This window comes from Neodiprion pinetum, chromosome 4 (genome assembly GCF_021155775.2).
Source record: "Neodiprion pinetum isolate iyNeoPine1 chromosome 4, iyNeoPine1.2, whole genome shotgun sequence".
NCBI lineage: Eukaryota > Metazoa > Arthropoda > Insecta > Hymenoptera > Diprionidae > Neodiprion > Neodiprion pinetum.
This window is the reverse complement of record NC_060235.2, coordinates 3,028,677-3,042,522: the sequence shown is the minus strand read 5'-3', so window position 1 is coordinate 3,042,522 and position 13,846 is coordinate 3,028,677. Positions and strand designations below refer to the sequence as shown.

The 13,846-nt window shown below is 38.8% G+C and overlaps 2 protein-coding genes across 4 annotated transcripts; one reads left to right on the top strand and one right to left on the bottom strand.

Moving 5' to 3' along the window:
• Window positions 1-737: 737 nt before the first annotated feature.
• MED1 (Mediator complex subunit 1) lies at window positions 738-9,504 on the top strand. 2 transcript variants are annotated; one of them, XM_046619838.2, is made up of 8 exons: window positions 738-952; window positions 1,392-1,531; window positions 1,619-1,752; window positions 1,875-2,010; window positions 2,123-2,342; window positions 2,408-2,633; window positions 2,767-2,998; window positions 3,130-9,504. In XM_046619838.2, the coding sequence occupies exons 1-8, from the start codon at window positions 892-894 to the stop codon at window positions 6,904-6,906; spliced, it is 4,926 nt and encodes a 1,641-aa protein (XP_046475794.1). In that variant the 5' UTR covers window positions 738-891; the 3' UTR covers window positions 6,907-9,504. The 2 variants fall into 2 exon arrangements, with proteins under 2 accessions (XP_046475794.1, XP_046475793.1); XM_046619837.2 differs by having other exon boundaries at window positions 1,389-1,531.
• LOC124215918 (sterol O-acyltransferase 1) lies at window positions 8,613-13,514 on the bottom strand. Of its 2 annotated transcripts, XM_046619839.2 has the most exons (9): window positions 13,346-13,514; window positions 12,982-13,082; window positions 11,975-12,117; window positions 11,636-11,806; window positions 11,265-11,413; window positions 10,957-11,096; window positions 10,490-10,656; window positions 10,133-10,406; window positions 8,613-9,658 (listed from the first exon to the last, which is right to left on the bottom strand). In XM_046619839.2, the coding sequence occupies exons 1-9, from the start codon at window positions 13,512-13,514 to the stop codon at window positions 9,218-9,220; spliced, it is 1,755 nt and encodes a 584-aa protein (XP_046475795.1). In that variant the 3' UTR covers window positions 8,613-9,217. The 2 variants fall into 2 exon arrangements, with proteins under 2 accessions (XP_046475795.1, XP_046475796.1); XM_046619840.2 differs by lacking the exon at window positions 11,636-11,806.
• Window positions 13,515-13,846: the final 332 nt, after the last annotated feature.

Here is a 13,846-nt window from a genome sequence, read left to right as displayed (position 1 = left end):
AAGGAGCATGAACTCAAATGGGTGAATTGACCAAACTTGTCACGCTAATCGTAAACGTTAGCTTCATGTTTTGTACCACTGGCGTCACTAGTGTTCCTGTAGCACCGAAATGTCATTAGTTGTAGAGATGCCCAAGATTGACTAATCGACGATCTTGCAATGTGATTCATCTACCTCGCTCACCGTTATGGTACTTATCGTATATTAGTTGCTTCTTATTTTGGGAAACGATTTGTATACATGGAAATCGTGCTCCTTGCACAGTCTCCGTGGCAGTGACTGCAAATGGTTGTAGAATGGCTATGATTGCCGATCAACGGAGAAGGGAAGTCGGGTAGTTGGATTTTGTCCAAATCATGTATAGTTAGATATCCGAAAGCACGTTCAGGAGCTCTTTCAACAATTACCGACGGTATTCTTCCAGTTTCAACAATATTTATTCAATGATAAGGTTTCGTTGATGCATGTATCTCTAAATATTGAAGTCCACGTGTCTCAAACGCAAAAAAGGATATGAATTTTACGAATTTACAGTGCCATTTATTCATTTCTCCGTCAAATGAAAACTTATTTGAGTGTTTCTCTGTTACTCGAGTTTAACACCTGTGCCATTTCTTTACACATATTTATGCACGTCGAAATCGACCAAGGGACCCCCTTAAAGATCACGCGAGGGGTCGATTGTCGCAGATGGCTATGTCGACCAATCAGCTGATTCGATAGAGATCGACGCGCGATGCGCAAAGGTGTACTGCTAAGGGGGCGCAAAGGTTAGGAAAGCGAGGTCTGCTGAGCTAAGTGGAGTGAAGCAGCAAACGAGCAAGATGCTGCCGTTGGAATGTAAAATGTGTTGACCTCGCGTGGATAGAGAAACGGTGTTTAAAGCGTATTATGGCATCCGTGTTATCCGGAAAAGGATACATGGATGCGGGGAACAATCAGAAGGGCCTTCGTAAGTATTTCCATCATATCTATGTTTTACGATCGACGGCTGATCCTATGCTGACCGAGATAGTACATGCGTGCGCTTTGGTGGGGGACACAAAATTCGTTGATTACGCTGATTGCTACGCTATTTCACGCACACGTTCAAACAATAACAAATTCGCGTGATCCTATCCACTCATTTTCAACCAACATAAAACGTGCTCGTTTAGCAAAAACCCCAGCTGACGCTGTGTTTATCTGCCAAGAGTTGTGCATAATTTTTACTGACGCGTTTATTTATCAGTTATGCGTTGCTATGAGATAGACCCTTGTTACACAACCAGTCGTATAAATTTATGCCGGCGTCATTATTGTCATTGTCTATCAATTGTGCTGGTTTTATCACACGCGCCTTTTTAATTCAACTGGAAATCTTGCTGAAAATAAATTGAATTTTCCAGCAGCCCCCGGGGCTGTTGGCAGCCCGGCGGTGGACAAGGGAAAAGAATGGCAAATGGAGCTGCTGATGGAGAAGCTTCGTTCAAAGGCTGCTTCTTTTAAATCCTTTGTCGAAATTGCTAAGAATCTGCGGATGGCCATGCTGGTAGGTTCAATTGAGCTCGATATTAACTGTTTAAGAAGGAGCCTTAGTCTCTAAAGATTAATTTAAATATGTCTAACATATTTATAGGATAAACGATTCGCCCTTGACAGTGTTGAAAAAAATCAACTGCAAAAATGCCTCGATACTTTGCAACATTCCATAAAGGTCACGTCTTTGCAGTCCATGGTAGAACGACTAGAAAGTCTGACAAGGCAGTTAGGGTAAGTGGTTCTCCAAATCTTTCATATCATACCTTCAGATATGTTTAATCCGTGCGAAATGTACCCAATGTGCAGCTATTCAGACGTTTTATACTCATCGTATCTTGAATGTTTTATTGCAGACTTAAATTCATGTTGGGGACTTCTGGTACACAACTGTTTATATCATCGGATATGTTTTATCTAGAAGTTCTTTTGGAATCAACTGGTGCTGTCAAAGATGTCAAAATTCATCATGAAGGGAAAAACGAGCAGCAGGTACGAATTTGTTTGAGTAATTAAAAATTTTATGACACATCTTAATGGAAAAGAGTTATCTGAACTAGATCTAATGCTAACAAGAGTAATAAAAAGAAATATAATTTGACAGAGTTGCGAAGAGTTGGTCACCTGTTTGTCCCGAGGAGATTTTGTTGACTTTACGGCTCAACTGGAAGGATTGGCCTCTATCTATCAGCTGAATGCTGAAAAAAAGGTCAAATGCAAAGCTTTCAGTGCTTTGCAGTCCCTCGAAGCAGACTTGGGTACCATAGCCCATTTGCAAACCTTTATGAAGGAACATTTCAATATTGTACACAAAAGCCCAGTTGGTTAGTATTTATTTTATTATTTACCAATTCTTGTACTAGATTACATAACCTGTTTGTTAATTCAGGAATTTTGGAGAAGAGAAAAGGAGGCCACGCGATGAAACTAACTTATTTTGTTTCACCATACGACCTAATTGACCAGGGAAATCGGAGCTATGAAATCCTCAGCTCTGAAGCTATTATCTCCCGAAAAATTGGCCATTCTGTCACAGTGTGTATGGAAGGTTCAACAGCTCATAAGCTACCGACCTCCAATATCATTACTATTAATCGAACACCGTCTGGAAAAAGGTTAGACTATTTTAGAGATATAGTTTTCATGCCAATAGCGATTACATCACTGTCTCGGCTAATACCTAGTTCAACAAATTTTCCACGTGCGTTGAATTTAACTTAACACTTGATTTTCTTCCTCATTCTGTAGCACCCCTTCATACGCTTCATTAACTGGAGCAAACTCTTCAATGTTACCTGCTTGTTTCACTTTGAAATTGGCGAAAAAGATGCCACTGTGCCTGGAATTAGTTCACAGAATACAAAAAGTCACGGAACTAGAATGTGGTGATATTTCATCCCCACATCCATTATTAAGTCTGGTAGTACAACACGCAAGCGACGGTCGACTGGATTGTCATAATAACAAAGGCCTTTTTGTGGTAAGTTCCAAATTACCCGTAGTCGAATAGATTTTTTGTGAAATCGTAAAACTTTCGCGAAACTCGTCATTACTCGTGAATATTATCCATTTTACATATTATGCCGTGTTCATCCAGTATTTTATTAACAGACATTGCCGGATCAGCAGCATTGCTACTTCATGACAGAAAACCGGAATATGGAAGGGGTGCTGGTCAGCAGCATCCCGTTTACGCATCCTGCCCACGTTCCCCAGATCCTGGTGTACCTCAGGCAGCAGGCACTTTTCAATTCGTTACTTGCAAGCTGCGTTAGACCCATGGCACGGCAAGACCCTGAACACACGGTGATGTTTGAGGTCAGTGCTTTGTCTTGGCAACATCTTTCGGTCAGCCTTGAGCACCCCTTTGAAGAAACAATGGCGACAGCAGAACTCGATCTGTCGGACATATCAAACTTGAAATGTAAATTATACGGAGTTAGCATGAGCAACAGTGAGTCTTCGTCAGAACTGGCTGGTAAAGTGTTGCAGAAATGCCTTAGCATCCCCGTAACAATGAGAACGTTGATAAAGACTTGGGAGGGTAGGAATCCTGCTAATTCTAACGCAATGAATAGCAATGGCGGTAATTATAATGTTAATCTCGGTCCTGGCAGAGACCAGAATGGACACAATGGTACAGGTATGCCAGATTTCACCAGTGGAGATGTAAAGATCAAACAGGAACCGGGATTGAACGGTAGCGGAGGTATCGGTAGGCAACAATCGTCGCAGCAGTCTTTTTTAGAAGCCGGAACGGAGAATAGTATCGGTTTTCCGTCTTTTTCCGGCCATTCCGATACAACCACTGCGATGTTGAATCCTCTGCAACTTGGGGCGCTTCTTGGTCAAGCTAAAAACTCTGCAGGTTTGATTAATCCGTTAGTAGAGCGACCTTCTAAGAAAGCGAGAAAAAGAAAAACAGCTGACGGGCTATGGAGAAGTCCGAAGAGGAAAGGTGAGGAGATGAGTGAAATCCTCTTGGAAAGTTCTAGTTCTGATTCGACACCTTTAGGCACACCTACTAGTAGAGATAATCCAAACGAGCTTAGAACTCCGACACCAACTTCGGCTGCTAGTCTTGCAAGTGGTCTTGATTTGTGTAATCTAGACCATGCTGATATTTTAGGAACTGATAAAAGCTCAGATTACGACATGGAGAATGAAAGTGAAATCGTTGAAGTTCACGACTTGCAAGATGTTGAGGAACTATTGAAGCGAGAGAGAAAGTCTAAGAAACGCGAAGACAAGAAGAGCCCTAATTTATTTGAGGACAATAAAAATTTGGTTCCACCGTCAGTTAGTATAACGCCTATTTCCAGCAGCGGAATTGCACAATCATCAAATTATAATTCTGTATTGACAGGAATGGGGCTAGAAAGGCGACCCGGCATTGAGATTATACCTATAGCTTCGTCTCCGCAAACTAGCCTTCCTAGCTCGATCACCATCACACCAATTGCCGGTCCGGCTTCAAAAAACTTGACAGATGAGCGTAGGGACAGGAAGAGTTCAAAAAATAAGACAGAGGATAAAAATAAACTAGAGAAGAAGAGAAAACGGAAGAGAGAAGACAGTCCTATGGGACCTCCGGACAAGCTACCGTTGAAGCCAGATCCTCTGTCAAAACCTGTTTCGGTGAGTATTAAACCTACCGAATCTCCTCCAAATCTGACAACAAGACCTTCGTCACCTGCAGCTACGCTCAGAAAATTTAGTCCGTCTCCTACGCATACTAGTCCGTTAGCTCTTGTTGGAAAGTCGAGCCCTACCCTAAAGCAACCTGTTAACAAACCAATACAAAGTCCCAAACATTCACCTGTTTACAATAGCCCTAAACATACGACGATACCGGCGAGTGTCAGCCCAAAACATGGTACTTCATCGCCAAAACACGGGAGCTCAGCCAGTGCCGGAAAACCCAGCATGTCAGCTTTAAAATCTGCAGCTAATTCACCATCAAGCAAGAATAGCGACGGTATGCCAAAAGCAAAGTCTTCTAATAAAGATTCGAATAGAGATAAAGAGAGGAAAACATCCTCTCTGACTTTTAGCGGGTCCGGACACCAGAGTCCAAAATTGAAATCATCTAGCGCAAAGTTAAAACAATTGGATTTAAATCCAAACGCTGAGACTCCTCCGTCTCTGCCGAGCAGTGGAGGCAGCACGCCTCCGTCAGGTGGTTCGGATATTGGAAAATCAGCTACTGCTCAACAACAAGCAAGGAATAGAAAAGGCTCACTTAGTGCCGTTATTGACAAACTTAAGAATGCCCAACATTGTACAGAAGATGGTAACGGCGGGTCTAAGGGTAGTCAAAAGGACCGAGTTAGTTCTAATAAAGTTGGTGAGGGTAAAAGCGGTAGCAAGACACCTGTGGATACTAAAAATCCAGCTGAATACATGGTAAAACATAGTTCTGAAATGAAAATCACGATCAATAAAAAAGGAACAAAAGACTCTAAGTCTAGTCCTAATCTAAAATCTTCATCAGGATCTTCATCCGGCTCCGGCAACGGGTCACCAAAGACTCACACTGGTCTTAAACCAGGAGTGAATTCGGGCCCTGCGTCTAAGAAACCACAGCAACAAGTCCCCCTGAAATTGCCGGGCAGTTCAGGATCTGGGAACAGCGGCAATAAAGCAAATCTTGCCAGTCAAAAAGTGCCTTCTGTTCAAAAATCCGCTTCTGGATCTAACTCAGGATCGGGTGGTTTACTAGCAAAGGGTGTTTCAGCAAAGTCGTCTGGTTCCCCCAAAATGAATAGCTCAGGTGCAACGGATCTGAGTCGCAACAGGGACAAACCAAGGCCACCAAAATCTGGGGAGAAGAATATATTTGGTTCTAAAGGTTCAGACATTAGAAAAACTTCAAGCCCATCTGCGTTGCGGGAAGAGAGCGAGAGCGAAAGAGCCTTTAAACTATTGGCAGCACATGCATCGATGTCAAATCTACCTAATCTACCGCCTCAGCTTGTTGTCGAGGGACTGATGAAACAACTGGATACTAAATTTCAAATACCAAAATTGTCCGCGCGTGCTAACACAGACGTGGATAAGAAACCAGCAGACAAACTCACGTCATCAGATACTAGTAATAATAGAACTGACGTAAGCAAACTGTTAGATAGTAAACCAGATTCTACGAAAACCCAAGCTGTTTCTCTGTCAAATGCAAAGCCGACAGATGATAGAAGAGAGGTTCAATCAAAGCCGGACAACTTGTGCACAGCTTTAATGCCTGCTAATATTGGAAACAGCAGTCCAAGCTTGATTATGCCGCCGCCCACCGTCAGTCCTCATGATTCTGACGTACCGACTAACTTGTCTATGCAGCCAGCAGACACGGAATCCAGAGAGATTAAAGATATCGCTAACAGACCGTCGCAGTTTCTTAACTGCGCTCCATTGAATCCTGCCAGCAAAGATGACGCTGTATCAAAAACTGATCCCATATCGACACAAAAATCTTATCCTCTAACAAACAGCGGTACTGAGAGTCTCAATTTGAGCACGAAACCGGCTGATGCCGCGTTGAATAAGTACAAAGAGGAGAAAAAGCCGGGGAGCATTTCAGTTGATACCACCATAAAACCGCCACCGTCCTCTCAAGAGGCTGCTGAAATGCTGCTGGACTTTTCTACACCTAAAGAAGTACCGAAATTGACTACTGTCCCTGAAAGAGCTATGGCGCAAGCTGCACCTGTACGAAGGAACACGCCGCCACCTCCACCTCCCACCTTTCCGCCAAGTCCATCAGTCAGTGTTCATATTGTAAAAAGTCCCGCTCCTTCTCCGAGAGTTATACCGCCTTCTCCTCACTCCGCCTCTCCCTGTATAACCGACGACGAATTAATGGACGAAGCACTTGTCGGTATAGGCAAATGAAGGTTACTTAAAATTTAGCTACTTAATTATTACTCATGGTTATTCTGGTCCAGATTAAAAAAGATATAACCAATATAGGGCAGGTCCTCTTTCACAGTTAGAATTCTCAAGTACTGATCGTTTAATTGTTAATCTATTTCTTGAAATAAATTTACAGATTTTATTTTATTTTTTTACCAAAAAATGATTCTCTTCAATTTTTAAATAATCTGTGACCAAAGTGCACTTCCATAGGTATTGACGTAAAAGCTCCCTTTACATTGAAGTTTTCTAATTCGGACAAGGAATTTTCTCATTATTCTCATAGAAAATAATTTTTGAAATCTTTCTGTGCGGCAAATAAGTCATGAAGTACTAATATTGAAAGCAACTACGATTGTCTTAAGCCCATCGATAAAATTTTATCATCAAATGGTGAAAGTCTCTGCTTGCCATGTAAATTTAGCATCGATACTAACAGATTTTCAAATAGTATTTGGATCAGCTATTACCAGATACTGCTGGACAGAAAAATGGAAGCCAATCATTTATTTTAGCTGAAAAATTTTAACAAAGCTTTTCATTTGTAGCTAAGATATATATGTATGTATGTATGTATGTATATTACACACACACACACACACACGCAAACACACATATAAATCAAGAATCGATATTCGATATTAGCTTTAAGTAATCAAGTGCTGCCATAATGGTAATTATGAATTAACGAAGTGAAATAAAATGAAATAATAATTGTTATTTCAAGCGAAACACTATGTGAGAAAAAGATGATGAATAATTCTAAGTAATTGTAATGTGAGAGTAATTTAATGACTGGTACAAACGTAATATTTGCACAGGTACATATTGACATGAGAAGTAAAGTGGTCAGGTGTATGTAATGTAAACCAGATTTTTATTGGTTGAACCACAATCTACTCATCATTATATAGTACGAAGATATAATAATGTTGAATTGTATAGTATCATTGAAGAAAAAAAGACAATTTTCCGTTATAGCAATAAAAACCACGAGATGAAGGATATTTTATTAAACATAATAGAGGAAAGGAGGAAAATAAGAAGATAGAATTATAACTTATGTTTACAATATTATTATTTATTTTTTATTAAATGCACCATTCATGTCATAACAATAATAAAAATAACAATTAGTCATGCATAACGCACGATTTGTAAATACGGAGACATTGAAATTCATTACCATCAGTAGTATCATATGTATGTTGATTAATTTATTGGAACTACTTTATCTAGTTAGCTTATCTTGCTTTATCTGCAGACTTGTTATTTTCATTTTTTATTTACTTCAATTTAGGATTCATTTAAAATATGCCTTTAATGTTAATCAAGTGAACAATAATTCTCATCTCTTGGTTTTTGTCCTTTGATGGCTGAGAATGCAAAACGAAATACAAACAAACTAACGAAATGAAAAATTACAACTTACACAGTATATAAATCGTAAATTAAATTGTATAGAGAAGAGGTTCTATTGTATCAATAATGAGTATAAGAAATGTATGTATAAGACTTGATAATAAATGTTGTTGTTAAGCCTTATTTCTGGTAAAAAAAAAAAGATAAGAAAAAAGAAACACTCGTTGCATTGAGATAATTTTGAATGAAAAATGTAATCAAGTGTGGTATAACTAAATTGGATGAGAATAAGTAGGTATATAATACATATGACGATTACAGTGTTACATTTTGATAGATTTATTTGTAAAATACAATAGCTTTTGTACCTTACAATTTGTTATGTTAATTTTTTTGTAGAAATCTATACTTACAAACCTATACATATAATTACTAACTACATCGGCTTTAAAAAAAAATACTACGGAAAAATGAAACAGCGAGAGAGTGAAGGAGAGAGAGAGAGAGAGAGAGAGATATATATATGCCAATTATGATTATTGCAAATATATGTCCAGTAACATAGCCATTCATATACACTATAAATTTGTTCTGTCAGATGTGCTACTCCCGTTCTGTATATCTATACATTGCTTCATGCAGCTTGGGTATAACAGTCTTTACAATTTCGTGAAGCGTACAACTAAAACCAATTGATATATAAAAAAAAAAGAGGAGATCAAATGCAATTATAGATAAATCCATTAAGAACTATCAATTACGACGTAGTTATTGTTTCTGGAGAAAATTTCACTTTCTAGAACTTATATTATAGATATAATTGTATTTTATCTAAAGCGATAGCAGCAGCATTTTTCTCAGATTCTGATCAGCTATGACCATACTTCATATTTGAATATTTCTATTAAACATCTCAACGCTCAGAAAATTAAGAATTAGATAAACGGTGACAAGTCCAACTTCTCGGTATAAATAAATCCAAAAACTCGTCTTTGTAAGGTGGACAATTAATCCTAGCGTAATATTCCATTGAATATAAACTCAGTATCATTCCGGTGCCCATGCACAACGTTAGCCACATAAAAACGTTACCCCCTGCTTGTTCGTTTTTTCGAGTTAGAAATACTAATATTAAACCGATACCACCGAACATTACTAACAGCACCGGGTAAAAGAATCTGAACGCAAATGCTAATATGTATTCGTGGAAAATTGCCGATACTGAAAAAACCATAAATGTTGAAAGCATCTTGTTTCGCGGAGCAATTATTTCATAAATATCTTTGTATATGTATGTGTACAGCCAGTCGTGCACTACAACATTCCAAGTACGGTAATACGCGTCGTACGACGTTGAGTTCCACCAGTCCTGTTTGGGCAAAGAGGTAGTGTGATATTAAAATAGCGAAATTGAAAGGAGACTTGAACATGGAAGTGCAATGCGCATTAGCAAGTGAAGTAGGTACTCAAAATAAATTTTTGAATTTATATGTGATGCAATAACTCGGTGGATTACAAATTTTTCGCGCGAAGCAGCTCAGTGAGCTTAAAATTTAGCCACGTTAATGAAAACAGGTTTTTCAAACATTTGCCAATCTAATTACGCGTTCAAACTCTGGCACAATGAAACAAACATGGCCGCCGTCGACGCGCCGGACGCGTCACTTGCGATTAAATTTCGACTATATGGTCGTTTTCAGTTCACAACAGTAATCGCGGGCTAATTCATGTGAAATGAAACGATGGCAAGAGTGATTTCATCGTAATTTCACCCTTAATGATACTCCGGAATACCAAAGAATCAGCTCGTGAAATGTACTCGCAAAACATATATGACGCGTACCTTGTAGAACATTCTGTCTGCAAATCGCAGCAGTTCTGCAGAGGCGTTCATCCAGGAATGAAGTAAGCAATAAAAACCGCAAAGAAAGGCCAATGTGCCTGGCATCATCGTTCCAAACACGCTAAGCACTAACGCTCGCGGTTCGAGTGGACTGGCGCCGAATTGCCTAAAAACTGGTATCAAAAGACGTTCGAATATAAATGCCATGTAGAACACGACCAATATGACTTCCGTGTAACTCCAAACCACGACTCGCCATCGAATTACTTTCGTTCTGAAAATGAGAAATACGAAATTAGGGCTGACGGTAGTTGCTGTAAAGAATCTAAATTAATTATTTAGAGGATGATCATTTACCGTGGATAATCGTCCCGATATATCAACGTCGGACAAAATAAGTAGTACAAAAACTTTGTAAATCCGGGACAGGTTGATGCGTTTGTCTGTTCCGTGTGTGGTTTATAGTTTAAAGTACGGGGTGCCGCACTTCTCACAAACGCGTGCGTTTTCATAACTAAACGAACCTGGAAATTTGTATACTCGTGAAATTATCATCAACTTCTTTGTGTGCAATGTGTGTTGTTTTTATTAGTCCAACTTGCCACTCGAATATTTTGACCTGTGGCAATCAGTGCACCGAGATGCGGTTACCATGATTGATTCGTGGAATTAATTATACGTTTGAAATGGATTCTGTTGTAATCGCAAAGACAGAGTGTTCAGTTGAATGTGCGGTGGCATATAAAGAATATTGAATTGATAATGGAGTAACGGGTTAAATATGCAATAGGACTTTTGATGAAAGAAAAAATTGGTAACTACACCTGTTCCATTAGTACAGCAACACTAGATGCTGGAGGCAGATCTTCTGTAAGCAATGAGTTTGCTGGGAATATGATAAATAAAATTTGATAGACGATTAAAGCGATCAGCCAGCTATAATCCCAAATCTTTAATTGAATAGCTGTAAGAAGAGAAAGAAAGATAAAAAAAAAAAGAACACGCACAGAATTAGAATTTTCGTTAGGTTGAGTTAATAATTGTTTATACAAAATTCAAAGTGAACATAAATTTGAAAATAAATAGGTATTTCGTGCAATGAAGCGTAAATATGTAATGTGTACATACATACATTTTGGCGCAATGTGAATCCGTTGATGAGCCCAGACACTGAAAGCGACGTAAACTACAAACGTCGAAGCCAGCATGCCGGACCATATCCATAGTACTTTATTAAATTTGCCAAAAGCCATCATTATCGTGGATATGCCAAAATTAGTTCTGTAAACAAAAAGAAAACTACAGACCGCCTTGTTATTTATCCTCATTGCGTCGGTCGCTTTGTAATATATATTTGAACTTCAAATGATAGTATTTGAAGAACAAAAAAATTCATCAACAATTACACGTATGTACTATAAATGATCGAAATTTTTTTATACACTGATCCATAATCGTGGGATCCTGTAGTAACAGGTTCCATTGTATACTTGGTGTACTTACGAACCGGTATCCACGATGTCATAGACTGCAGTGTTTATGAAGAGAATAATTAGAATAACTATAAATATGTGATAAATTGTTTTTATATGTTTGATTTTAAATAAGTCTGTGAGTAAAGAATTCCTCATTAAAAATTTCTTCTCCGGTAGGGATCCATCCTTTAACGATTTTCTGCAAACAAAGGTAGTAACAGTGCATACATTGACCACTGTAAATATATTATGTATATAAATACATATAGTGCGGCAAAAAAATAATAATCCATTGATATATGGTTGGTATAGTAGGTAACTTGATACAGCTAATGTAATAGTTTGAACTTTAATATCTCCAACTCACTGCCTGTTACTATATTTTGTTGTTTCCTGAAATAAATCGTCCGTCTGTTTTCCAGGCTGCATTTCCTCCAATTGCTGCAAAACTCCGGACATTATCAGTTTGATTTGATTGCCGACTTGTTCCATAACATCACTTTCCATTTGCTGTAAGTAAAATAATATACTTTTCATACTTTTATATCGCACGTAGATATATCGTTATTACATGCACACATTGTGATCTCGCGGTCAAAACTCGTTCCATATTTTTTCATTTATCACATCTGATATATATATGTGACTCTTCTCGGTAAATTCAAAAATGTGGAACGAGTTTTGACCGCGAGATCACAGTGCGTGCATGTATCTAACATATATTATGTATATATACGTAAGCCTGTGTCAATAAGCCATGATCTTTAGTAGTTTATTATGTGCCTTTTTTCATTTCTTTCTCTTCTAGCCGTAATAACATCTCGATTCTTATAAATATACTATAGGTGGCGAAATGTATGTATGCACGTGCGATAGAAGAAGCATCGCGCAATTATAGTGTTGTGCAAAGTCCGACATTGCGATACACAATAGTGCGGTTTGCAGAGAAAAGAAATAATTAAATAATAAGAAAATACAACAGTAATGATCGTCATTCATGCGGGTCGCTTGCGTTGATCCCGCGGATGTCGTAAAGAGTCATCCGCCATAATGATTTGTTTTGATTTCCAATCAGCTATAGGCGTTAGATTCTCTGATACAAAACAAAGAACTTTGCCATGTGATCGTACATACTCAGCTCTTATAGCTGACGTAAATATTCATGAGTAAGAACTTCGTGTTGATCAATTATTCAGGGTCAGTGAAAATCCCTGAGATATATCATCAATACTTGCAATATTCGCAATGCTAATTGCTCATCCTTAAATCTCTGCAATTATATCTAGTTCCTACATTCTTGGCTATACGTAATAAAAATTTTGCATAATTCTGTAAAATATATGAAATTATACAAATGATAAACGAATCACGCACCTGCATCAGATCCCGTATCTTTTCAACCGATATGCTTCGCAGAATATCGTCACCGACTGCCGTCGTTTCATTGGCTGCAGAAGATTTCCGGTCCTCGTTGGCTGTCGAGGAACAAATCAAATCAGTACAAATTCTAATACCAGTACATGTAAATATCTCTCAGTGGACGATGAGCAGTATAATAAACGAAAAAAAAAAAAAATTATCTCAAACACTCGACGTACAATCAAACTAATTGTATGAACTGTTTGCGCCGCAATTACGGTGTGATATAACTCTCATAAACAAAGTAAGTACGCGGCACTGATCATCGTTGAACAGGGAGATAATAAAAAAAAATAAAAAAAATTTCTAAATTACTCACGATCAAATTTTTGCAGGGCTTCTTTCGACCGTGTGATAACAGCGTTCCGACGAATGTAAGGAAGGTCTGCACGACGATCTTCGGGCAGTTTATCATTCGCAACAACTGTAGGCTTCACTATACTTTCTTCCATGTCGTGAAGAGAGCCGTTGGCGCAATCCATTATCATAGATCCACTATACTAATCATAAATATCACTCGGACATAGTGATCGTGCGTCTGATGGTGGCCGCAAGTAGATGTCTGAACAGATACGGATAAGCTGTCGCGATATGTTGGTTCCGATGACCACGGGTTTGATTAAAAGTTATAAATCGGGGCCCAACGGGACCATCGTCGGCACGCTGCTGGCTAACTTATAGCCGGTCTTCGCTGTGACGAGCGCGCTTCGTTGATCGCAGTTCAACTGCTGATTCTGAGGTTTGTCGATTGGGTGATCCTCGCTCTTGGATCCCCCGCGCTCTGGCTACTAACGCTTATCTCGAGAACGAAATTACTACG

What these genes read in the sequence shown, in the direction of transcription:
- LOC124215918 (XM_046619839.2), bottom strand. Translation starts at nt 13,514, where the DNA reads ATGATAATGGATTGCGCCAACGGCTCTCTTCACGACATGGAAGAAAGT. An exon ending in AGCCCTGCAAAAATTTGATC is followed by an intron (nt 13,083 to 13,345) that starts GTGAGTAATTTA and finishes GTTCCTCGACAG; the next exon opens with CCAACGAGGACCGGAAATCT. An exon ending in GATTCACATTGCGCCAAAAT is followed by an intron (nt 11,097 to 11,264) that starts GTATGTATGTAC and finishes CTCTTCTTACAG; the next exon opens with CTATTCAATTAAAGATTTGG.
- MED1 (XM_046619837.2), top strand. Translation starts at nt 892, where the DNA reads ATGGCATCCGTGTTATCCGGAAAAGGATACATGGATGCGGGGAACAAT. An exon ending in GAACAATCAGAAGGGCCTTC is followed by an intron (nt 953 to 1,388) that starts GTAAGTATTTCC and finishes TGAATTTTCCAG; the next exon opens with CAGCCCCCGGGGCTGTTGGC. An exon ending in ATAACAAAGGCCTTTTTGTG is followed by an intron (nt 2,999 to 3,129) that starts GTAAGTTCCAAA and finishes TTTTATTAACAG; the next exon opens with ACATTGCCGGATCAGCAGCA.